We start from the raw sequence: 26,752 nt of genomic DNA on the forward strand, positions 1-26,752 counted from the left end.
TCATTGAAAAGCATCCGGCTGGGGAGTCCGGGTCTGCAGATAGCTCGGAGGCTGATTCCGAGTCTGATGAGTAGGATTTATTAAGGACCCTGCGTGGTCTACTTATTTAGACTTATCTAGCCTTAACTTGTAGTATTAGACTCGTTTAGCCTTAACTCGTAGTATCGGACTTATCAAGCCTTAGCTTGTAATTTTCACTCAATCAATGTTAATCGTAACTTATTTATGGTTGAATTCATGTTCCGGGTTGATCCGTTCACGGTAAGTAAACAAAAGCTCAATGAAAACATTAGAAACATGAGATATGGAGCAATCCATAAGAAATTTTATTGAAACTATAGTAGAAGAGATAAACAACTAAAATCAACTAAGTTATAAACTAACTGGCAGTGGTCTATCTGACCTTATTCAATGGTCATCTACTTGCTAAGATAATCAAATATAATAAATCTTCAAGTTGGTGGCATGCCAACTCCTTGGAAACTCAACTCCATCCAGGGTCTGAAGCTTGTACGAGCCGCGACCAATAACATCCTTCACCTGATACGGACCTTCCCAGTTTGGGGCCATCTTTCCCTTGGGACCAACTCCTGAGGCCTCAGCTTTCCTTAGGACTAAATCCCCTTTTCTGAAGAATCGTTCCTTGACTCGGAGATTATAGTAATAGGAAGCTCGTTTTTGGCTCTCAACGATCCTGGCGTTAGCCTCATCACGGACCTCATCGATCATGTCGAGTGCGAGTCTCATTCCTTCCTCATTGGCTTCGGGCTCATACTGCTGGACCCTGGGGGAGGTATGAGTTATCTCAAGTGGCACTACGGCTTCAGCCCCGTAAGCTAACTGGAACGGGGTTGCTCCTGTGGAGACCTTGCAGGTTGTTCGATATGCCCATAGTATAGGGAGAATCTCTTCAGCCCAAGACCCATGCGCTTTCTCGACTCTTTTCTTTAGCCCATCAAGGATTATCCTGTTGGCTACTTCAGCTTGCCCATTGGCTTGAGGATGGGCAACCGAAGTGAATCGTAGCTCAATGCTATAGTCGTCACAGTATCCCACAAACTCTGGATTGTTGAACTGAGCTCCATTGTCAGTAACCAAGACTCGGGGTATGCCATACCTGCATATGACGTTTTCCCAAAAGAACTGAGCAACTTGCTTGGTGGTTATCTTGGCCAGGGGTTTGGCCTCAATCCACTTGGTAAAGTAGTCAATAGCCACTATCAGAAACTTCCTTTGAGCACTGGCGAGTGGAAACGGCCCTAGGATGTCCATCCCCCACATAGCAAAGGGAATCGGGGAGTTAATGGATGTCAACATCTCTGGGGGCTGGCGCACAACAGGTGCAAATCTCTGACAACGATCGCATCTCTTAACATAATCCTTCGCATCCTTCAGCATATTTGGCCAAAAGAACCCAAGGCGAGTAATTTTGTGAGCCAAGGCTCTCCCGCCTAGGTGCTGGCCACAGATTCCTTCATGGACCTCTTTCAGGGCTTCCCGGGCCTCATCCGGCCTTAAACACTTCAAATAAGGTATAACAAAAGATTTCTTATAGAGAATCCCTTCAATGAGTGCATACTTTAAAGCTCTCACTTGTAGTTTTCGTGCTTCCCCAGCATCAGGTGGTAGATGTCCGGTTTCGAGATACGTTTTGACCTCATCGATCCAAGTGGCCCCCGTGTCAATTGGGGCTACCAGCTTGGCATTGATACTTGGGGTTTTCAAAACCTGATAGTAAACACTTCCCGAGCACACCTCATTCTCTGAGGATGCAAACTGGGATAAGGCATCAGCCTTTGCATTCTCTTCCCTAGGTATATGTTCTACCAAACATTCTTTAAATTGCGTCATCTGGGCTTTCACAATCCTTAAGTATTTCAGCATTGTTTCTTCTCGTGCCTCAAATTCTCCATTAACCTGTGAAACCACAAGTCTTGAGTCCCCACATACTTTCAGGTTTTTAACCCTCAGGGTTCTCGCCAATCCCAATCCAGCTATAAGGGCCTCATACTCAGCTTCATTATTGGTAGTTGGAAAGTCTAACTTGATTGCGTACTCGACCGTGAAGCCATCCGGGCTTCGGAGCACCAGCCCTGCCCCACTATTTTTTGTTTTTGAAGCTCCGTCAAAAAATAGTAACCAATACTCTTTAGGTTTCTCCTCTTCTTTGGGTTCCTCTACCATACTCTCCTGCCCCCCGACTTCCTTGTTGTCAATGGTGCATTCAACGAGGAAGTCAGCTAGAGCTTGAGCCTTGATTGTCACCCGTGGTTTGTATCGAATTTCAAATTCCCCAAGCTCTACTGCCCATTTGATTAATCTCCCACTAGCCTTCGGGCTATGCATTATGTTCCTAAGGGGCTGGTCTGTCAAGACTTCAATTTTGTGAGCCTGGAAGTAAGGCCTCAGCTTTCTTGAAGCTGTAATCATGGCTAAGGCAAACTTCTCAATCACAGAATAGTTGAGCTCCGCTCCATGCAAAATTTTACTAACATAGTAGACGGGTTTCTGGATTTTTCGATCCTCACGAACCAAGACCGCACTCAGTGCTTTCTCAGAGACAGCCAAGTAGACATATAATGTTTCTCCATCCACGGGCTTTGATAAGAGTGGTGGCTCTGCCATATACTTCTTCAACTGCTCAAAGGCCTCTTGGCTCTCACTTGTCCATTCAAAATCTTTAACTTTCTTCAAAGCCTTAAAGAAGGGCAAGCACTTATCCCCGGACTTCGAGATGAAACGTCCTAGTGCCGCGATTCTTCCTGTTAGCTTTTGAACATCTTTTATAGACTTAGGCGGCTCCATATCAAGGATGGCCTTTATCTTGTCGGGGTTGGCCTCAATTCCACGTTTTGAGACCATCAGACCCAAAAATTTTCCAGACCCAACTCCAAAGGCACACTTGGCTGGATTCAACATCATCTTATGTGTCCTCAGGACTTCAAAAGCCTCTCTCAGGTGTTCAAGGTGATCAGCTTTGTTCAAGCTCTTCACTAGCATATCATCAACATAGACCTCCATGGTTTTTCCAATCAGATGTTTGAACATCTTATTTGCCAGGCGTTGATATGTGGCTCCTGCATTCTTTAAACCAAACGCCATAACCAAATAACAAAAGATACCAAAATCAGTGATGAATGATACCTTAGGAATGTCGTCCTTATTCATTCGGATCTGGTTGTATCCACTAAAGCCATCCATAAAGCTCAACATCTCGTGCCCAGCTGTAGCATCGATCAGAGTATCTATTCTTGGGAGAGGAAAACAGTCCTTAGGACAAGCATCATTCAAATCTGTGAAGTCTACACACATCCTCCACTTTCCATTAGCTTTCTTGACCATGACTGGGTTAGCTAGCCATTCTGAGAATTGGATTTCCTCTATAAAACCTGCTTCCAAAAGCTTATCGACCTCCTGTTTTATGGCTTCCTGCCTCTCAGGGGCAAAACTTCTCTTCTTTTGTTTCACGGGTTTTCTATCTGGGCTTACGTTAAGCGTGTGTGTCATAAAGAGGGGATCAATCCCTGGCATATCGGCTGCGGTCCAAGCAAACACATCCCGGTTGTTCCTCAAGAACTTCACAAATTCGGATTTCATATCCTCGGGGAGCGACGCCCCTACATAGGTCACCTTCTCGGGCTCATCTGGATATAGGGAGAAGGGAACCAAGTCCTCAGCTGGCTTTCCTCTCCTTTCCTCTTCCTCTCGGACATCCAAGTCCTCAATTGGGAGAACTTGCCCCCCGGTCCCTCCAGATTTCAGAGCCCCCACATAACAACTTCTAGCCATTTTTTGATCTCCTATCTCTTCTCCCACCCCATTCTTGGTAGGGAATTTGATCTTCAAGTGGTAGGTGGATGGGATTGCTTTAAAAGCATGTATCCCAGTCCTCCCAAGGATAGCATTGTAGGTTGATGAAGCCTTAATGACCAAAAAATTCAGCATACATGTGGCCTGTCTAGGCTCGGTGCCCATTGTCACGGGTAGTTGGATCATACCTTCAATCTTTGTCTCCACGTTATTAAAGCCGTATATAGGCATATCTGAAGGTGTCAATTGCGAATCTGAATATCCCATCTTCTCATATGCATCATGAAATAAGATATCTACTGAGGCTCCACCGTCAACGAGTACCCTTTTTACAGAAGAGTTTCCAATCACCGGGGTGATTACCAAAGGATCATCATGGGGAAATTTAACTCTGTCAAGATCTAAATTGTCGAATGCTAAAGCAAACTCAATTTTTGCCCTCTTCGGGGGCTCTCCAACAATGTACATCACTTCACGAGCATAAGCTTTTCGTGAGTTACTAGATAGGCCTGCTGCGGTCGGTCCTCCAGAGATTACATTGATCACAGGCCCTCTAGGCTGGTTTCTCTTATTCCTATCATCGTTGTCTCTTCCACGGTTGTCATTGTCACGGGGATTCTTGTCCGTATCCCTAGTATACTTGGACAGCTTGCCTTTTCGGATCAAAAACTCGATCTCATCCTTCAACTGCCGACAATCATCGGTCTTATGTCCTGTATCCTTATGAAACCTGCAGTACAAGTCCTTGTTTCTCTTTTCGGGGTCAGTCCTGATAGGCTTCGGCCATCGAACACTTTCATCTTTCTCAATTTCCATCAGGATCTGACTCCTAGGGGCATTCAGCCTTGCATACTCAGTGAACCTCGGTCCTGCTTTCTTTTTGGTGGGGGACTTATCACCATCCCCTGTCTTTGAATACTTACTATCCGCGTTGTACTCGGTGTCGTTTCCACGTTTCTTTGGGTTCGGGGTCGGTCCCTGGTTATTCTGAGATTTCTTCAGGCTTTCCTCAGCCTTGATATACTTCCCGGCCCTCTCCTGGAGCTCATTCATATTTTCAGGGGCCCTCTTGGCTAGTGATCGGCGGAAATTATCATCCGTGGTTCCTTGCTGTAGGGCAATCATGGCTACTTTCTGGTCTAAATCCGGGACCTTGAGCGCCTCCTTAGTGAACCTATTCATATAGTCTCTGAGGGATTCGTTCCTGCCTTGATGAAGGTTCATCAACGAGGCTGAACTCTTAGCGTGGGTCTTGCTTCCAATAAACTGGCCTATGAAAGCTCGGCTCAAATCTCCAAACGAGGATATAGAGTTAGGGGGTAGTCGACTATACCAGTGTTGTGCCATCCCACTCAAAGTTTGGGGGAAGGCTCGACACTTAATGGCCTCCGTGACTGGTTGCAACAGCAATGCATTCATGAAAGTTCGTACATGATTCGCGGGGTCACCCGTTCCATCATACGCCTTAATTGTGGGCAACTTGAACTTTCGAGAAATCCTTGCTACCATGATCTCCTCGGTGAATGGGGGGATCGGGTTATCTGGATCACCTGCAGCCAACAAGTGAATTCTATTCATACCTGCGTTCTGAGGGTTTTCAGTTTGTTGCCGAGGTTCGGGTGGTGGCTGCCTGGTCTGGTGTGCCGCCCTGTCTCTTCTCAACTGAGCTATCTCCTGTTCATAAGCTCGAATCCTGGCTTCGTACTCCTGGTCCGTGGGTCGACGGGACTCGGAGTTATTCGGCCTGGTGTTGTGCTGGGAGCCTCGGCTCTGGTTTCCGTCTCTCCTCCTTCGTGGGGGAATATCATAGTCCCTCTCCGAATCTTCAGAAGAGTCGTCCGTATAAACTACATACTCATTTGTTGGTCCTCTTGTGGTTGTCACAACGGTAGAGTAATGAGTCCCATGATCAGTGGCTGTGGCCACAACATTAGTCAGAGGGGGCAGCGTGCCAAAAATCATAGGAATCGAGGTTTGAGCAGCGGTGGTTGTGCCACTGCTAGCAAGGGTCAACGTGACTGGTGGCGTGGTGGTGATGGGATTTGAGGTTCCAGCGGTGACCTGAGACAAGGGTGGATCCTGGGTTGCGGTGTTGTCTCCGTTTGAAGGTGCATGAATTTCTGAGCGTAATCTGGTGGACACCATGGTTGTTGTCTTCTTCCCACAGACGGCGCCAAATGTTATGGATCAAAAATCGAGGGGTGAGCTTCGTGCTTTTTGACTGATCTCACGAGTCGGAACTCAGACGGGTCCTCACGAGGTGCCTACGTATCTTCAGCGGGGTGAAGAATCAAGTCAAAAAACGTAGTTCTATTTTGGAGGGGTAGAGCCCTTTATATAGATGTCTCAGGGTTAGAGACTGATTAGAAGTAGGATCCCTGGTGTTAGAGTCCTTGTAGAAATAGGTATTTGAGTCAGAGATAGGATAGGACTGATCTCTGATCCTTATCTTGAGCTACTGGAGGTTATCTAGGACTCTAGATAGTTATCCACGAAACTCAGAGTTCTTGTAGGACTCTCGGAGTCCTGGACTCGTTAGTCAGACTCCTAGTAGGACTAGGATTCGAGTTCTGGGCCCTAACCGGGCTGGGGGCTCGTGCCTTGAGTTTGGGCAGCCCATGTTTCTCAAACATGGATGCCCAACGGGCTTTTTATAACCTCAATCTGCTAGCCACGAATTTTGGGTGATAAACCCAGAATCCGGGCCTTATATTCTGACCTATAATCAAACCAGGGCTCAAAATAACCCAATAATTTTTAGGGCCAATTTCAGACCCATATCAAAGTGTATCTAGTATACTCATCAACAATGACAAGAGCATATTTCTTCCTTGCAATGGATGGTACATTAACTGGTCCAAATAGATCAACATGTAGAAGATGATATGGTTTCTTTATTGAGAATTCAGTCTTACTCTTGAAGGATGTCTTTCTCTGCTTGGCCTTTTGACATGAATCACATAATCCATCAGATGTGAGTAGTGATTCAGGGAGTCCTCTCACAAGCTTTTTCTTTATAAGCTCATTTATAGAGTTGAAATTTAGATGTGAGAGCTTCTTATGCCACTTCCAACTTTCTTCTGCAGAGATTCTTGTAGATAAGCAAATTGCTTTTCCTTCAGAGTTTGTAGGCAGGTGGATTTCATAAATATTTCCATGTCTGTGAGCAATCACTGCCACCTTGCCTGTTGACTTGCTTACTATCTCACTGTGTTCTTCATAGAAATCAACATGATATCCTCTGTCACAGATCTGACTGACAGAGAGTAAATTGTGCTTTAGCCCTTGAACAAGAGCTACATTTGATATGATGAAATTTCCAAGATTGATGTTGCCATATCCCAGAGTCCTTCCTATGTTGCCATCTCCATAAGAAACACTTGGGCCAGCTTTCTCCACAAACTCTGACAGCAGGGCCTTATTTCCAGTCATGTGTCCTGAACATCCACTGTCCAAGACTAGAATATTCTTCCTGTTGCCCTGCAATCACAAAGACCACTAATTGTTAGTTTTAAGGACCCAGACTTGCTTGGATCCTTTGGCCTTATTAAGTTTGTTAGCTTTTGCAGCGGAATTATTTTTATCAGAGTTTGAGCTAACAGACTTTGGATCAGAGTTTGTACTTGAAACAGATTTTGTACTTGCAGAGCTTTTATTAATCTTCTTCAAAGAAGGTTTCAATTGATAATAATCATAATACAAACTATGATATTCTTTGCAAGTATAAATAGAATGCCATAAACTACCACAATGAAAACATGGATCTTGTGGTTTATATCTAATACTACTTTTTCTAACTCCAGACTTTGTAGGTAAGGAATTAATGTCTTTGTTCTTCCTGCAAAAATTAGCAAGATGATTAGTATTTCCACAGTTATGGCATGTCTTCCTAGGTGCATTTGGAACAGGCATGTAGTTATTACTCTTGTCTATTCCAACCTTGCCATTTCTATTTTTCCTAGGCTCCTTGTCTTTGCTATCAGACTTTACCTCTTTAAGCTTATGCTTAAGCTGTTTCTGAGTCATCAGTCCTATGTTAACCTGTTTGGGCTTAACAGTTTTTAAATTGTTGTTAATCTCTGATTCTGGTCTACTCTGTTTAGACTTAGAGGATTCAGCAACAAATTTAACAGGTTTAACCTTAGGTTTTTGAGTTTTAACAAACTCTGTTTTTGATGACTCAGCTTCTGAGTTATCAGTGTAACCTAGTCCCTTCTTCCAGTTTCCACTACCTAAGATATCCTGAGTAGTTTTGCCTGAATTAGTCCATGTCTTAATGATCTCCCTTTCCTTAGCAAGTTCTGATTGAAGAGATGCATACCTCTTTAATAATTCATCTTTGACAATGACAGCATCATCTCTTTCTTTCTGAACTTCCAACATCTGAACTAATTCTTTTTCTAGATAATCATTTCTTTTCTTTACACTTAGAGATTCAGATTTTAATCTTTCATTTTCTAAAGTCTGATCTCTAAAGCTGATATGCAAAGTTTTAAGAAACAATCTTAACTCAGTTATATCTTCAGTATCAAAGGCAAGAGTAGAATGAGGTACCTTTGCAGTAGATTCAGAGTTGTTGTCAGTGTTTGCCATCAGAGCATAATTGACTTCTTCTTCTGAATCAGATGTATCTGTCCAGTTTCCTTTCTTGGTGATAAAGGCTTTTTCTTTTTCCTTCTTGGCTTTCTTGCATTCAGATGCAAAGTGACCCTTTTCACCACAGTTGAAACAGGTATACTTGTCAGCTTTTCCAGCTTTCCCTTCCTTGCCCTCATTCTTCTTGAAGTTCTTCTTATCATAAACTCTGTCAGAGTTTCTGTCTTTCCTTGAAAAACTTTTGCCTTTGTTGAACTTTTTATAGGCCAACTTCTTGAAGCTTTTCACCATCAATGCTGCTAACTGCATCATTTCACCATCACTGTCATCAGAGTCTGAGACATCAGAGTTTGAGTCATCAGAGTTTGATGACTCAATGTCAGTCTTTATGACATGAGCTTTTCCCTTGCTTTTAGCAGCTTCCTCTTGAACTTTCAAAGCAACAGACTTTGATTTGCCTCCATGACGTTTGCTTCTTTGCTCCATCTCAAGTTCATGGGTCTTCAGTCTTCCAAAAACATCATCAAGAGACATTTCTCCAAGATCAAGATTGTCTCTTATTGTGGTGACTTTCAAATCCCACTTTTCAGGAAGAGCCAGAAGGAATTTGAGGTTTGAGTCTTCAAGATCATATTCCTTGTTCACCAGAGATAAGTCATTCAGCAGTTTGACAAATCTGTCATACAGATCTGTCAAGGACTCACCAGACTTTGAGTCAAAGTGCTCATACTCCTGTGTAAGGATTGTTTTTCTATTTTTCTTTATGGCCTGAGTTCCCTGACATCTGGTTTCCAGGGCATCCCAGATTTGTTTAGCAGTTTTGCACCCAATCACCCTATTAGACATTGCATTATCAAGGGCACTGTGCAGAAGGTGTTTCACCTTGGAGTCTTTACCAATTGACAGGATGTCCTCAGGGGTATAATCTTTCTTTTCTTTTGGAATCATCTTCTGAGGTTCATCAGCAAGCCCAACAGAGAGCTTGGTGGGCATATGTTGTGACATCCCCAAAATCCGGGGGTCTGGATTTGGTGCCACTAAAACAAAATCATTTAAAAACCTGTATTTGCAGAAAAAGATAAAACAGATATTTGAAAATCTGAAAATTTTAAAAGAGATTTAAATCAAAATCACTTTGACCCCCTAAAACAGGATCGCTAATAGGTTAAAGCACTGAAATCAGAAACCAAAATCTCAAATCTTATTACAACTTAAACTACATTATCAATTAAACCTCGATAAGAAGAGTAACTGATAACCAAATAAATAAATCTATTTACAACTGAATTGAAATAGAACAATTCTAACCATAACTAGCCTCGTAAACATCTCACTGGCAATCTCGCCTAGCATCAATCTTACGCGCAGCTTACACTGGTCAATCATCTTACCCCCTAGCTGAAAGGGTTAGAAATAATAGCAAGAGTGAGCGAAAATGCTCAGCAAGATAATATAAAAGGCAAGAGCCACAACATATAATTTCTTTTGAATTAAATAAGAGTACTTGAAATAAAACAACTTTTGAAGTAAATCATAACAGTTGTAACTCAAAATTTTATCAAACATATAAATCAATATGTTTGAAAATTCACAAAATATATTTGACAGTAACATAAGCTATCACAAGCTTAAACAATAATGACCAGGTTTTAAACAACGGCGTACTATCACAGTTGATCAACCCATGTGATAATACCGTGCATGTTTCGTGGAAACATGCCTCAAAATAGGTACCAATACAAGGCAACACATTGGCCTTTGGCAGAAAAGTATTATAATATTTCAATAATACCCAAATAGCCCTCCGCTGGACCGCCGTCTCGGTCTCTTACGCAAAAACAAAGAAATCTTCCGATTTCTTCCAGAAGCAGATGACTAATCATCTCTTTTTAAAACAATATTTTGCTGGTCTATCTGGCTGGAGTATTAAATAGCCCCTGATGCCATATAATCATTTCTTTCAAAACCTTCTGAAAACTCTTTTGTTCTCAATTTCAAAATACTGTCAAAAATCAAATTTTATCAAAGTCTGAGTACAATTTAAAAATCCACCGTAATACGCCTCAAAAGAAAAACAAAGCTATTTAGTTATTTAAAATCCAGGGTTTATGTCTGGGACAGAAGACCAGACATATATTGTAGTATCGATATATGACTGCTATAGAGTCATCAATAGTTCCAAACTGTAAGTAACTCAGACAATAATCTTTCAGAAAACTGATTAAAATAAGCAGATTACTTTTCAATTAAAGCTTTCACTGTTCATTCCACAGTAAAAAGTACCGAACTAATATATTTGATAATTTAAATCACAGCATAAAGGTATGAATGCTTGCGGGAAATACAAGTCATGCATAAATAGAAAACTGCATTATCAAAAGAGAGATTTAAAATACTTGCTCTTTAAATAAAAGAGAAGGGTAGGAATACTTGCCTCTGATAAGAAATTAGGTGAAAACTCGATCACACTACTCGAGGTTCTAGACTGGCCTCAATTGCTAATCTCTGCAATCACTATACTCTACTGGATTATCTTACGGCACAATATCGCCTTATCAAACTATTTCTGACTTGACTTGTAACGGCATTCACTTGTCTCCGAAAGTCGTTGATGCACGTGTCTTGGTTGACTATATATCAAAGCAGTATAATATTTCAGTCGAGAGCAATCCAGAAAGTCGTCAATTCGCATAATCGAAAAATTATATTACTACCCTTCGTCATATAAATATATTGTATACAAATAATATATATACACATTATGTCAAACAGTAAAACAAGTCGTCATATCAGCACATAGCAGATAAGGTGCATGCTTTAATAATTATATTGATATATAATCCAATGATACTTATATATAATCTCATGTCTGATTAAATATTCAAATAACTACCACGTCGATAATACACTCCTGGATATAATCCAAATCCAAATATAAACCAAATCTCTGTCCAAAATAATAGACATTACTTGTCCAAATGTCAGATCATTAAAAGCATTTGGTTCAAATAATAATCAGATCCAACAATATCAATAATTTCCGGAAATTTTAATAAAACTTATAGCAATCTTCATAAGATATTAATAAAATAAAGTCCGGAATTTTGATTACAATAATCACGTATTATCTTAATAATAATAATACAATATGAAGTTTCAGTCGCCATTCAACTATTCGAATTTAAATTCTAAATGCAAGACCTTAGAACATTGCACATACTCAAATTCATCACTACATAAAACACGTAACACTTATTCCCCATGATATCAAAACCAGATATAATTAGAAATCCAATATAACTCAAACTCAAGAATAACCTTTCTGTCAATAATCAGAATAATCAGAAGTGAAATGAAATCTAAATTAATCGATGATCGATTATTAATATTACTAAAATTATTAATTATCATTATTATTATCAAAAGAATTGAAAATAATAATGATAATAATAATGATAATAATTAAATAACAAATATCAATCAATTATTCCATTCTAGTTCTGAAAGAGCTTGACTGGCCCCACCCGAACTCGGGTCTCGCGAACAACACTTGAACAAGTACCCCTCTTCCTTAAGCTTTCTTCTACTATTCCCTTAAACAATACTCGAAACCCGGCTATCACATTGTTATCTAACCAACCCGACCTCCAGATTCCATTAAATATGTACATAGCGACTCCCCCGGCTCAACCAAACTTTTGACCGCTACAAGGTACATGCACCTTGACATATATATAACTCACCCTTCAACCTTCCTTTATCTCACAACCAACTCCATAAAACAACCATCTCTTGTTAATAATCTTTCAACACCTAATATGCTATATCACTGTTGCCCTTTGCAACACCACTATAACAGCCCCTTCATTTATAAACACCCCAGTGCCGCTTCCTCATCAAACCACTAAGCACCAGTCTTTAATTCTTTCCATTCCAATCGCCCTCACCACGGACTATCCCTCACTTACCAACAGCCGTCAAGCACCCCTGCAACAACTCCTCTCACCAGCCCCGACTACCAACCTCTGTCCACCACTAACGCCCACAATCGCTGCTCAGCCCCCGGAAACACCTTCAACCACATCTCCTCTTCGATTGCAAACTAATCCAACACAAAACTTCCACCACCAGATACAAGCACACACATATCTACACATAGACATAGCTACGTAACACACGGATTAATACCTGCAACTCGAGTAAATCACAACCACGTACACAACACAATATTGACCCCCCACAGCCTCCAATTCGTCACCGACAACCTATTGACTTCCGCTGCTAGACATCAGCCGTCAGCCTCTGCACGCGGCTGCGCCGCCTGTTCTCCGACGCCGCTATCGGAACCCTGCAACATCATCTCGCTGCTGTGCCACCTGTTGTCCTCCGACCGACGACATCGTAGCCCAATACTCCACCACCCAGTCATCCCCGGTGCTGCAACTCGACTCCGACCAAACCACCACTATCCAAACCCAGCCACCTCTGTTCACCTTGAGCCAGCGCCTCGACAACCAACCCACCACCATCCGACACTCTACAACTCTGTCCCTTGCCCCTTGCGTCGCCTTCTCTGATCAGACCCGGCGGCAACGCCGCCGTGAAATCATAACCCCCAGCTCCTTCGACTATAAACATCACCCAACAATCAATTCCCTGATTTGCAAGTCTCACATCCAGTTATATTCATATACGCAGATGATTACCTGATGAAACTTGAAGCAATCGATTTGATTGAGAAAATAACAAACCGAGAGAAACCTTAAATCCCCAAATCAATTTTTCTCTTCCCCTGCGGCTGCGTGCTCTGTTTTTACAAAGAAGAGATGTCTATAAAACCTAAACCACCCCCACCGACTATACACATTATACCCACGTAAAAGCCACGTACCAACTCTTTCAAATTTCTAATTAAAATCGATTTATATGTCTTAGAAATCAAACCCCAATTCTATTAAAAGGCTGAATGTTTTTTAACAATAATATAAATTTGGGGCCCAAAAATGTTTTCGAAATATCTAACTAAAAAGATCCAAAAATTCTAATTTTTCTAAATAGAATAAATCCGTGAAAAGTTTTGTTTTTAAATCCTTTTAAAATTTTAATTTAAATTGTCCAATTAAATCTTTAAAGTCCAAATAATTAAAAATAATTATTCGCTAGATTTATAAATATTTCTAAATCCGTTAAAACATAAAAATACCAAAATCGGAATAATCTGGTAATTTTAATTGGACAACATTTTGTAATATAATTAAACACGGACTTTAATATATTTTAAATCAAAGAACAACTTTGATTTATAAAAATTCTAATAGACCCAACTTCTAAACTACTCACTCGGACAGATAATAAACAAATAAAATTGCTCATTTAACATGTACCAAAATTAAATCAAATAAGCACATAATTGCAGCAACTCACAAAATTATTTTTGAAAATCCAACAATTTGAAATAAAATATAAATTTTATTCCTGCTCTTTTAGAAAATGAATAACAAATAATTAAATAATTATAGAAAATTACGAGTCGTTACATATGTGGTCCATCATAGATCCTGTCAAGGTATTCTGGATCAACAGAGTCTAAGAATATGATCATTCTCTCTTTCCAGACTGGATATTCAGATGCCTTAAGGATTGGAACTCTAAAGGATGAAGCTTGTGATTTTTCAGACATGATTGTGATTAAGATCTCACTGTAGTAATCTTAACAGAGCTGGCTCTGATACCACTTGTTAGGTCCTATTAACTCACTATATAATATGATATAGTGATCACAATCTGTAACACAGTATGACAATATAAGAGATTTAAAACAATAAACTCTTATTCACAAAGCTTGAATGGTTACAAAAACTCTCTCAGTGATTTATATTGTATCACTAAGAGCTGCTAGGGTTCTTAACAATGTACTCGATAACTCAACTCATATAGAGTAACCCTATTCTGTGTTTATATAGACACAGTTACAAAATCAATCTCTGATTTGATATCCTATAAATCAGCTATGTATTCTATCAATCAAAGATTGCTACAGTTTTCTGTTTAGTTTCCATAGTCAGCAAATCACTCCTCCGCTTCTATCCTTCCTTGAAGTATATCCGCTTCTGAGCTCTTTCCACGTGTAAACTCTGACGAGTCTTGACTATGTAAACTCTGATCAGACTTTATCAAACTCTGGTCAGACTTTACTAAACTCTGATCAGCTTCATCAAACTCTGATCAGCTTCCAGCTTAAACTCTGATCACTCCTGTTCTAAAACAAACTTTAAGAACATTAGTAATCATCAATTATATCTAACAAGAAGCTTTACCTAAGTATCCTGCTAAGCAACTGGCTCTAGCATCCACTCTACTTCGAACCAAGGGCTTCGCTTCTAAAGCCAAGTCTGATGCTGATGATGTGATCTTGTCTTACTGCACCCGAAGGAACATTTCTCAATACTTTCGAAGGATGAAGGGTGTTACTAAATCTCAGCCATCAGACTTCCAGGAAGACCCTGTGGAGATGGAAGTGTTACATCAACTGGCTCTGGCAAGGGAACTTAAGAAGCGTGGTGAGTCCACTACATCAGAAGTGCCAACCAGAGAAGAACCGTCAACTCCTATTCTTCACGATTCTGATATCGAAGAAGGAGAAGTTGATCTTTAGATTTGATAAGGAATTTGTAATATATGTTCAGTAAGAACATCCTTATGTAATCTAATGTACTTGTTTGAATTCTGGCCAATGTTTAATGAAATACAAGAAACTTTTTGCTATTTACAATTCATGTTTAATCCTTTGTCTTATCAGTTAGTTGAGTTATCCTCTCGATAATTTGCATGTTATGTTAACAAACAAATAGGGGGAGATTGAAAGGCACATGTTTAGCCTATTTGTATTTAAGAGTATCAAATCAACTCTGATAAGAAAGACAGTAAAATAGCAAGTTCTATTGAAGGAATCCGTACGAAGAACGTCAAGTGATTTATTAAAATCATATGTCTGAAGAATTTTAGGATGCTGCTGCACACCACTGAAAGAAGTTCATTAATATTTTCAAGCCTCAGTGTACAAATAATATTTTGTAGCACGTTCAGAAGTCCAGAAGGTATAAAGTTTTAATACTTTATTTATTCAGAAGATTCCAATCTATTTCTACTTATGAAGAAGAACTACGAAGACAAAGACTCGACGAACAAGTCACTTCTCAAATGTTTAATTGATAAAGAATATTTGATTCAGCTAGATACAGATGAACCAGACAGTACATTTGTGTGTCAGCTACTCCGATTAAATATTCTGCATCAACAATAGGTGGTCGTTCAATCAAGACAAAGAATCAGAAATTTTAAAAGAAGTCAGAAGACCTGCTGCTGAAGAATATGCTCAATATAATTATTCTTTTAATTTATTCACATCTCAAAATAATTATATAAGTTATGAAATTTATTTATTAAATTGATTCACACTTGAATTAATTTAATTTATGAATTTATATGATTAATATAATTAAGTGAATAATTATTGGATTAATTATATAAAAGAAAATTCAATTTATATTGATTTTGGGCACGGTATGACAATCTTATAGATTGTCATACCGCACCTGGTTGGTTCCATTTATCAGTTGGCATGACAATGTTCTCATTGTCATACCGTTTCAGTTGGCATGACAAATTCTATGATTGTCATACCGAATTGGAACTGGTATGACAATTCTATACATTGTCATACCGAATATAAGTGGCATGACAATCTTATAGATTGTCATACCGCTTCATACCTTAGTCACCAAGTCACATGTCATACCAGTTTGTCATACCGAAATTTGTATGGTAGGACAATGCTTCTGATTGTCATACCGATCCAATTGTAGCATGACAATAGCTTAGATTGTCATACTGATCCATGTAATTGTCATAGCACTTTGTAGCATTGTCATGCCTACCTTTGTCATACTAGTTCAATGGTTTGCCTATAAATATGGCCATAACCTCTTCATTTGATTGTTGTTCATTGCCTTGTAAACTTTCAAGTTGCTTGTAACTTGCTATCTTTATATCCACAGTTTTCTGTGTTTTGATCACTCGGTTGTTTTAATCACTAAACTAGAATACATCCTGTCGAATTTATACTACGAACTTTAGTGGACATTAAAACGAACCATATTAATTATATAACGACTTAAAAATTGTTATATTAATTAATTTAAATCTGATTAACAAGTTATGCTCCTATCATATTATTCCGCCGCGATTATTTTGTGACGATTGTATTCAACCCCCCTTCTACAATTGTATCTGGACCTAACAATGTGTGAGAAAATTAATTATAAACAAATAATGGGCGGGCAATATAAATATATCGGTTCTTCTATGATGTGTCCATAAACACACAATAAACACAAAATCAATATACTTATATAAAGGAGAAGCGAGGGGCATGTAGGTGGCGACTCTCACATCGCTCCGTTCTATTATTCTAATTTTCTGAAAATTTTGGATAAAAAATATCAAAAATTAAAACTACCTTTTTTACTTTCGGCTATATTAGAAGCAAGTTTCAGAATCTAATTTTGTTTCAGATTATTTATGGAATATAGTAGCTTGAAAGTTTTAATCTGATATTGTTTCAGATTATTTAATTATGGGGAAGAATAGCACACAAGTCTCTCTGCACATATAAATACCCTTATAGATTGTAGGGTTTTGGATCATCTAAACACAACCTCCTCTCTCTCAATACCAGAACCCTACCTCACTCTGGTGATAGTTTCTTGCTCGATTTCTAACTCGGTGGTGCCGTTCTTCTGCAACCATAAGTGAAGGCTGTTTATACAGTATTAAAAAATAAAGGTTGTTGCAAGCAAATGTAGTTATAGACCGCTATATTCGAGTCGACAAATCCAAACACGGGAAAAGAATATAGTCTTGACATGATATTGATGGATGATATCAATAAATTAACTATTAGTGATGTATGTTTGTTGGTTATTCTTTTATAATATTTGTTTTATTCATCGGACATGTTTGTTGTTGTTAATTTTTATATGATTTACTTTGTATACAGGAAAAAATTATTCATGCATTATATGTTTCGCCGTTCAAGCAACTTTTAAGTGAAGGCTGTTTATACAATATTAAAAAGTAAAGGTTGTTTACGAGCAAGGGTAATTATAGACCGTTATCTCAAGGATTTAAGTTAGATGTTTTTGTGCACAATCAATCCAGAAAAATTGAGGGATGGTGACAATGTAAGAACATGATTACTTTTCAAAAAAAAACACAAATAAAATTAAGATTCGTCGTGCTTTAAATTGTTAATTACGTGTATAAATTTATTTTCATTTTTTCACCATGAATTATAGTCCACTTTTGCAATTTTATATATTAGTATTGGGATTACATCAAGATTTTTATATCATAAAATTTATTTTATCCCATAAATATTAATTTTGAAACATTAATATACTTTTTATAGACAACTACAAAATTATTTTGTTCTGCAAATATTAATATTGAATCATTAATATAATTTTTATAGGCCGCCGCAACGCGCGGCTTCTCAACTAGTTTGATAAATTTCTCTTGTTTTGATATTTTTTTTTGTAAGGTCTACATACATGTAGATGAATTGTATCGAAATACAAGAAACCGCATCCGGGATATCTTTCTTTCAAGAAAGTTTATCATCTAACCGAAAGTCATGCAAGCACAACTACGGACGTTTAGACAATAAAACTTAAATGAATGAGAAAAGAATACCAATGAAGAAAGTCACGTAAACCTTGCTTCCAAAATATCCTGAAAAAAGAAACAAACCAAACAAAACATAAATCAATATACAAGAAAATAATATATATATATAAATTTAATTAATGTAAAAATGATAGTAAATCTAATAAAAGAAAAAAAACGAAAGAATATATATATCAAAAATAGAGAGAAATAAAATAATGTAGAAATATTAGTTAATATCTAACCAGAGGAAAATCCTTTGGTTAGACACATAAAAATTTAATAATATAATTAAGGAATAAAAATAGAGTTTAAAAAATAATTAAATATGTTATATACTATGACCATCAAAATGGTAACACAAGCCATAGAAACGGCACTGAAAGCCATAAACGGCACAATAAAGTCATCAATAATGACCTCCCATAAATGGTACTAAATATATTTATTCAATTACAATCACAAAATAAAATAGGTAACATATAATAAAATAATATATACAGAGAATTTAACTCCAAAATTATATATGAAGATCATCAAATAGGTTACTCAAGCCATCAATTGCAGCAACCAAATAGGTAACAATTGCCATCAAAGGCACAATTGCCGTTAAAGGCATAACAAAATCATCCTTTATTAATCAACATAATTGACACTAAATGATATCATAAATAATATTTATACTAAAATTTAAAACATCAAATCAAGTAAAAAATTAGCATCGAGATTTAAAACATCATAATTTACGGTTTATAAACATGCCAAATTTGCTCAAGATGTTTTTCAAAAAAAAAAAACCGACGTATTTAAAGTCTACTTTTAAAAAAAAAATCGTTGCACATTAACAAATATATTATATGAATACGATACCAAAATTAATAAAATCAAAAATATTAAAATCATAACAAAATTGAATATCCATTGGTGCAAGTATCTAAAAAAACATTTTAACAACTAACATTTTCAATTCAAAAGATTAAAACAACATTTCACACACTTACACATTCGAAAGATACCAAAAATAAGAAAAATAAAATAAAAAATCATTAGCACGTGTCCACCACACTCACCGAGACAAACCCTAAATATATATATCAAAAAGTCCCCTTCGAACAATCGACAACCAGGCAACCAGCATTCCTGTTTGAGACCGGAAGTCATTACGACAACATATGATAGAAATAGACTGCACGACAAATATTTGACACTCTTGTTTGCATGCTTAGTAGTAGCTCAGAACTATCAGGTATCTTTTACTTTATTCTTTTTCATCTTATTGTGCTGCCTTAATTTTTTATTTTTTTTGAGTCGATTGATTTGTAGATTCTTTATGTTTGTTAAATCACTTAAAATTAACGGTGCCCACGTATTAGTATGCGTTAATTAGTTCAAACTGAGCCATTTATAATGGGTTTTTATCGAAATTTTGAGCAATGCTGTAATGCTGTTAGATGTTTGATAAAGGTTCCCTGAGAAGAATTATATTGTATTTTAAAGGAAATTGATGGTATGTTATTAGACTATAAATGGGTGAATGGTTTGTTAAAATTAGTTAAGAGTAGCGGCCGTGTAGGCTAGTAGCAAATACCACAATGTGCGCTGTTCTTGTGGTGGATGATGTTACTAGTAGAATTGAATGTGTAGCTTCGATAAATTGTGTGGAATTGAACCGAATGGGGCGAAAAAATGTAAAGCATCTAATTCCTTAGTTTGCGATTCATCCCCACTTCATACAGTTCGTCCATATGGTTATAAACAGCACAACATTGGATTGAAAGTTGCTCAAATTAATCTTTTGGTAATTGGAAAATATCAAAACAATGAATTGAGAAAGTATGTGATCCAATGGGTATATGTGAACCAGCTATATACTAGACTCTAGGATATGTTTGACTAATAATTATTTGATAGGCTATTTTTTACCTTCTTTTTTTTCAGTTTACTGAGTTTTTTTTAGAAATGATTATTGAGAAATATATGTGTTTGATATTTTAAAAGAGTAAATTAATTTTCTTAACATTAAATTACAATTATCCAACAATCGTATAATAGATATAATTACATTGATTTCTTTGACCTTAAATATATCACTCCCCTCGTAATTAAAACACACACACACTACTTATTGGTTGATAAGTAATCTATACTAAACTATAATAAACGAACATCGGAATAATTTGTAGGTTGGTTAGATGTTTTTGGTCATCCTGAATTACCCTTCTCTCTCCTTATTTAAAAAAAAAGGAAAATAAAAAAGCTACATAAACAATGAGAGTTAGACTAACGTGCGTCTTCATAACTCTAACGTTAACTACTTCTACTTCGGACATGTTCTACTCCAAGACAAGCACGAAGTTGTCACGTGTTTTACTCCAAGACAAATAGGAAAACATCATGTAACGGACAAGATAAATAATATCCAATTTCCTATAAATGGAAATAAGAAATATGAAAAATATGATTTAAAATTAGTTAAAAAGACAAAATAAGTACAACTACACATCGTTAACACGTATTATATTAATAAAAAAATAAAGATAGATGATAAAAATGTATATTGTTTCTATTACCCATCTAAAATAAAAACTAAATCTTTAAGAGAAAATATAATCAATCGGTTAACAACTTATAATCAAATTTCAATACATTATTATAAAATTTCTTATGCAAATAAAATGTGGGTATCTACCAATACTAAACCTGAAACCACTAATAAAAAGATGTAAAAAATTAAATTATAAACAACAAAATCTTGAATTATAAACTCGCCCGTGCTTCGCACGGGTTTAATTCTAGCTAGATTGTTCAAGAACACATAAGGTTGTTCACGTGGTCATGTCAATGTCTGCTCAGTGTATTGACTCGAATATGTTTGTATGTTTTATGTACTCTGTACAATTTGACAACTTAACTAAATTGTTTTTCTCTGATAGATAACTAGATACCTAAATATTGGGACTGTTACTATAGTTAAGCTGACAAATCACAGCAGATGGATAAAAAGGATATGTTAGGGCGCAATAGAGTCGAAGATGTTAATTGGCTCTGCTGCCTGAGTGAACCTGAGCTTGTAAGTGCTTTATGTACTGAACAATTGATTTAGAAATCCTGCTCAAAAGCTCTTATTAAAATTTCCATCTTCATGCCAGGATCTCCTGATTGATTTAAAGATGATGGTCCTTCAACGTGCCAAAACAATTGATTGTAAATCTTTGGTGGCGAAGTTTGACTTGAAGATCCTCCGAGCGCTGGGTATGTTGTCAATTCCTTTGTGCTAAACACGCGGTGGAAATTTTTAAAAGGGTTTTAATTCCCAATATATTGGACTTCTAATAGAATTAATTAGTTCCTTTGTAAAATTTAATATCACACATGCGCTAATTTAGAATTATGTTTTTCATCTTTGTGTATCTATAATTGAAAACTTAGAATTGCAAGTTAAAGGGAAAGTATCGATCAATTGCACAGGAAATTAAATGAATTTATCTAAGCCTCAGTGTTGGCTTCATATTGTCGGCTGTATTTTATGCATAGACTTTGTAAACATACAAGTTTATACATAATTGAAGTTAGTGGAACTTAGTTCAATTGATCAGTTAGCATACATATTTATGATTGTGTTTACATTTTCTTGCTTGCATGTTCTTATGCAGGATTCATTTTGATGGAGCACTTTAAAGAGAACATCAAAAATATTACAGACATCCCCGACTTGGCAGACATATGTGCTTCTTTAGACAGATGTAATTTACTGAAACTGGACGACAAGGATGGTTCTGGTTCGGCAAGTACAGAAGAACTAAAAAAATTAACTGCGAATAGAAAAAGGAGAGCTGTGGAATTGTAAGTTATAGCAGGGACACTAAAGCATTTTTTTTTCCTGATCGTATATACATTTGTATGCTTGTGTACAAGTGTGTGTCTTTGGCAAATAGGTGCTGAAATCAGGTTAACTGAAATGCTAAATTGTGTATTGACAAAGGTCATGTATCTAATGACTACTACTTCATCATCATTACTAGATAGAAATTTTTTTTATAACCCTAGCAGAAGCTTGCATAGGTGCATTCCCCCCGCCCCTTAAAACAAACACACACACGTCAGATAGAACTGTGGTACTCAGGAGTCAGGACTAGAAGTTTCTTATGACTAATATCCTTTTTGGTTTTCACTAGGACAATAATTGACCCCGAACCTTGCTCCAAAATATGGTTTATACTATTCGATGTATAACTTTAAAACTTGGTTTTCTTGTGTTTTATCTTGAATAACATTTTTTTATGATTTCGTGGCTCATATTTAAAGTAGAAATTGGTATTTTAAACCAGAAGTAGTGGTGATTGGAGAGTTTTATACTTTGTTCAAAGCAGATTTTTGATGGAATCAAAGGAAAAACAATAGTAATATATGAGAACTAAGAAGCCAAAATACCATGAGTGTTTTGCATCAAATTTTAGTTTAAACGTTAGTATGTATGATCTTCAACAACAATCATATTGTGTAATCTATTATGTTTCGGTTTTTCATTTAGTACAAAAGATGAATGCTATCCCGTGAACCATTGTGAATTTCCTCTTTACTTCTTTAGCATGCTCATAGTTTTTCATTTCACTGTGTATGTGCTAAATAGATAGTTGCAGTCACGATACTTATATAGTGTTGAGACTTTCTTGTACTGCTAACTTGAACAAGCTTTTATATATGTATGCCAGATATAACGAGGAGGTGCTTGAAGATCCCAGAGGATGCTAATGGACTGTGATTAGCATATGCTATTTGCACATGTGACTCTTTGTTCTAAGTGACATCGTTTTAGTTATGTTCCTTGCTTCTAGTTTTGGGTACCATCTGTCTATGACCTATATAGATTTTCATATCCAAATTTCAAGTTGATAGAGTAAAATGGACATTCCTAGTTCTTCAAGATGATTTACTTGTATTATCAGCCCGAAATGACCGGCATTTATATGAAGTTATGAACAATCAACCAATGATCTAAGTGATTTCGGTTTAGTACTATGCATTCTCCCCAGCCACTGATAGATTTGCATCACACTGTATATATGTACATACCCCACCTTGCTATACTTCCAGACATGCTAGCGTGTTTCTCTGACTTGCAGAGAAAGCGGAAGAGAATAAAGTTACCGTATAATCTTCATGTAGGCATGCTTGATGCTTGCTTCTTACTTTTTGTTATATTCATCAAAGCTGTAACATCTGGGATTATCCGTGTAATTATTTGGATAATTAATGAATATTATATGAATTTTATGTGAATTTCTGTGAATTAATTGGTTCCTGTTCCATTAATTTAGTTGCGTATTTCTGATTAAATTTGAGGAATACCAATTTTTATATGTTCAGTACAAAATATAGTTTATTTAGAAATTTTCATATCGATTTATGTATTGTCGTATGATTTTATATTGTATTTACGGATTTAATTACGTATACTATATTTAATTATTTTAATTTCTCGAAAACTGTCAACCTGTAACGGTACCGAGATTTTACTTCCCGAAAATTTCAACAAAATTCACCTTTAGCTCAATTTGAATATTCCGGACACTTTTCATGTTTTGACTTTTTCGATCCGGAGTACGGTTTGTTCCGGAGCCGGTCCGGCGGAGTTTTTCGGTATTCGATAATTATCTGTTTGTCTCGATAAACGTGAAACTAGATATTTTTAATTCATCCTTATCTTGTAATAATTGCAGTGGGACCCGCATACTAATGACTGATTAAAAAGCCCCGTTTTGATAGTTATCTCGAAAACCGGTACCGATTGGACCTGTTTTATTATATAAAGCTATTAAACATTGTATTTTCGTGTCATATATGATCCAAAGAGGTACTAATTATTCATAACTATAAATAGCCTTAACCGCACTTTAATTCATCGGGGAAATCATAATCTCAGTTAAACACGGGTTTATCGAGAGAGTGTTCTTCGTGTTCTTGAGATTCAAACGAAGATTTGGAAGCGTTATCGGACTCAGATTTCAGCGTTCAAGTATCCAAATCAAAGGTTTCGAGGTGTAGAATCTGATTCTAGCATCAAAAACATCAAGAGATTTACAGGTGAGGAGGGATTTAAGGTTTTTAATTCGAAGCCATTTAATTTAAATTAGGGATTTTTGATTTTGAAGTTGTTTATGTGTTTTGATGATTGTATGTTGTAGATAATGTTCTCCTGATCATTTTGGTATATCATATGCTTGATTTGGAGTTCAATAAAATGTAGAAAAGTCAGTTTAATTATCGAAACTGTGTTCTTGGTGTTCTTGAGTGGGTTGCCGGAAAAGTTTGAATTTTGGCCGGATTTTTCGATCTGTTAAACCTGGGTTGATGTGGATAGTACCATTAGGAAGAGCATGGGAAGAGGAAGCTAGTCATGTCTTTAAATCGTGTGTTGGAGCTCAAAATCGAGCTAATCGGAGAATTAAAGTATTCGCCACCGGCGAACTTTGGAAAGATTTTCCGGCCACCACACGCATCCACCATAAAAACTGAAGCCACCAACGTGTTCCTCGTGTAGTGAGCTTCAAATCTGCACCTTGGTGTTGAGTTTGGAGCTCCGTAGCAGTTTTCCGGCGGAAATCCGGCGATTCAAGGGTGGCCGGCGGCATTTTTGCAGTTTGGTCACCCATCATTTGAAGATGGTGAAGTCTTCACACCCTAGTTTCATTTCTGACGTTTCAAACCCTGTAGTTTTAAAACTCGCGATCCAAACCCTCAAGTTTTGAAAACTTGCAGTTTGAACCTTGAAGTTTCAAAAACTTTTAAAAACACTTTTATTTCAATTATTTTATTTCGAAAATTGTTTATTTAATTTCAAAAATAGTTTTTAGTTATTTTTTTTTATTCAAAAATAATTCTGATCTAATTTATTAATTAATTTTAATTAGTAATTAATTATTATAATTAGTCAATTAATTTAAATATTAATTGATTAATTGTTTTAATTAATTATTAATTAATTTTAATTGATTTTTTTAATTAGATTTAATTATTTTAAATAATTTTAAAATTCCGAAAAATAGTTTCGAGCTTTGAAATATTATTCTAAAATATGTGTGAAGCTCATTAATTGTTTCCAAATGATTTCGGACTTGATTTCGAGTATCCAAAATTGATTATTTATTTATAAAATGATTCTTTGACCCGTTTTAATTCCGAAAAATGTTCGAAAATTCATATTAAATGCCAGAAAAATCCTTTTGACTTCAAACCTTCTTTGAAAAATAAATTTCATTGAATATCTTATGTGATACGTGTTATGGCATATCTGATTGCTGTGTTACGTGTCTACATGAACATTATAGGATTGTTTTAACATATCTTTTGATCCGTAAGGCGGATTTAAATGAAACGAAGGGTAGTTAGGAACTCGTTGCGAAGGTGTGATAATAAGAATAGTATGAAATCATATATTGATAGATGATTGTTGTGATTAGCAGAGAAGCGAGACTTAAAAAGGGAAAGCCAGTGGTGATAGAGTTGTATAGCGAGCTAGCGTAACTGAAATTTGAGATCAGCTATATAAGGCAAGTGCTCTGAAACTTTCCTTCAATTATATATTGTATCTATTGTGATTATTTAGTGAACCTTCTGATTAAGCTCTGTGACCTATTGAATTATAGTATGGATTATCATCCTATTGATTCTTGAACCTTCCACCAGATTCCTTGAATGGTAATATGGATTATTTACTTATTGATTCTTGAACCTTTGACCCAATTCTTTAATACTTGCTATGAAACCTACTTCAATTGTAATCCTTCAATCTTTAAAACTTCTAAATGATTACCATAAGAACCTAATTTCATTTCAAGAACATACCCTTGATACCTCAACCAGTTATCAATCACACATCTTTCAGACCTTAATCAGTTGATCAACCCCAAATAACATTTGTTATGGCTTATACCCTACAGTTGATTGATTCTTTCCATAAACTCCAGTTTCTTGATCTCAAACGCATTCATTTATACTTGGATTCTTTTGTGAACCTAGAACCCCTTTTCAGATAAACCTTAAACTTTGATATGCTTTGCCATCTTATGAGGCAATGTTTGATTCTTTGCTAAACCATGAAGTTATGTATCATTCCTCCTTTGAGATACCTCTGAGACACTTTGAATAGTCGTCTGCTTCTGCTTTAAAATTTATTTATGATGTTGGTGTTTCTATTTTATTGAATAATATTGTTGATCCTTTTAATTGTGATAGAATTGGATAGTTTTCTAAACTTGGACCAAATGAATGGTCAGACCAGATGAGCGGTCGCTTTAGGCCAATGTGTGCCTTGGATCCAGTAAACGAGCATGGTGGGACCTGCTCGGGGTTAGTGTCTGACTGATCAGCAGCCTAACCTTTGATTTTAAAAACAAATTTAATATCCAATTCTAATAGATACCCTAATAACAAATCTTGATATTGAGTTTGATTCCATCAGACACTGGTTTCCTTCAGTTTATGATTAATATTTTATATTGATATGGTTATACTTGCTGAGCTTGTTAGCTCACTCTTGCGGTACTTTATGTTCTTTCCAGTGAAGGCAGAGAAAGTTGGTAGCGAGGACCCTCAGGCTAGTAGTAAGGCCAGGATTCCA

At 36.6% G+C, this 26,752-nt stretch overlaps 2 protein-coding genes across 3 annotated transcripts; one reads left to right on the top strand and one right to left on the bottom strand.

Annotated features, from left to right (window-relative positions):
* Window positions 1–435: 435 nt before the first annotated feature.
* Window positions 436–13,044, bottom strand: LOC135152148 (uncharacterized). Its single transcript, XM_064091980.1, has 7 exons — window positions 12,862–13,044; window positions 9,715–9,804; window positions 5,391–5,871; window positions 4,664–4,883; window positions 3,123–4,540; window positions 2,529–2,906; window positions 436–2,420 (listed from the first exon to the last, which is right to left on the bottom strand). Exons 1-7 carry the CDS (start codon window positions 13,042–13,044, stop codon window positions 436–438), a joined length of 4,755 nt encoding a protein of 1,584 aa, XP_063948050.1.
* A 5,915-nt stretch (window positions 13,045–18,959) lies between these two features.
* Window positions 18,960–23,224, top strand: LOC135152440 (uncharacterized). 2 transcript variants are annotated; one of them, XM_064092759.1, is made up of 5 exons: window positions 18,960–19,378; window positions 21,103–21,202; window positions 21,282–21,384; window positions 21,786–21,975; window positions 22,845–23,224. In XM_064092759.1, exons 2-5 carry the CDS (start codon window positions 21,125–21,127, stop codon window positions 22,882–22,884), a joined length of 411 nt encoding a protein of 136 aa, XP_063948829.1. In that variant the 5' UTR covers window positions 18,960–19,378; window positions 21,103–21,124; the 3' UTR covers window positions 22,885–23,224. The 2 variants fall into 2 exon arrangements, with proteins under 2 accessions (XP_063948829.1, XP_063948828.1); XM_064092758.1 differs by having other exon boundaries at window positions 21,066–21,202; window positions 22,845–23,221.
* The last annotated feature ends 3,528 nt before the right edge of the window (window positions 23,225–26,752 follow it).

The sequence above is a fragment of the Daucus carota genome, chromosome 4 (genome assembly GCF_001625215.2).
Source record: "Daucus carota subsp. sativus chromosome 4, DH1 v3.0, whole genome shotgun sequence".
Taxonomy (NCBI): Eukaryota; Viridiplantae; Streptophyta; class Magnoliopsida; order Apiales; family Apiaceae; genus Daucus; species Daucus carota.

What these genes read in the sequence shown, in the direction of transcription:
- LOC135152148 (XM_064091980.1), bottom strand. Translation starts at nt 13,044, where the DNA reads ATGTTTATAGTCGAAGGAGCTGGGGGTTATGATTTCACGGCGGCGTTG. An exon ending in TGTTTACGAGGCTAGTTATG is followed by an intron (nt 5,872 to 9,714) that starts GTTAGAATTGTT and finishes CCCTTGTCTCAG; the next exon opens with GTCACCGCTGGAACCTCAAA. An exon ending in TGAAAACCCTCAGAACGCAG is followed by an intron (nt 4,884 to 5,390) that starts GTATGAATAGAA and finishes GCCGATCACTAG; the next exon opens with CCAAGAGGGCCCCTGAAAAT.
- LOC135152440 (XM_064092759.1), top strand. Translation starts at nt 21,125, where the DNA reads ATGGATAAAAAGGATATGTTAGGGCGCAATAGAGTCGAAGATGTTAAT. An exon ending in GCCTGAGTGAACCTGAGCTT is followed by an intron (nt 21,203 to 21,281) that starts GTAAGTGCTTTA and finishes TCTTCATGCCAG; the next exon opens with GATCTCCTGATTGATTTAAA. An exon ending in GAAGATCCTCCGAGCGCTGG is followed by an intron (nt 21,385 to 21,785) that starts GTATGTTGTCAA and finishes GTTCTTATGCAG; the next exon opens with GATTCATTTTGATGGAGCAC.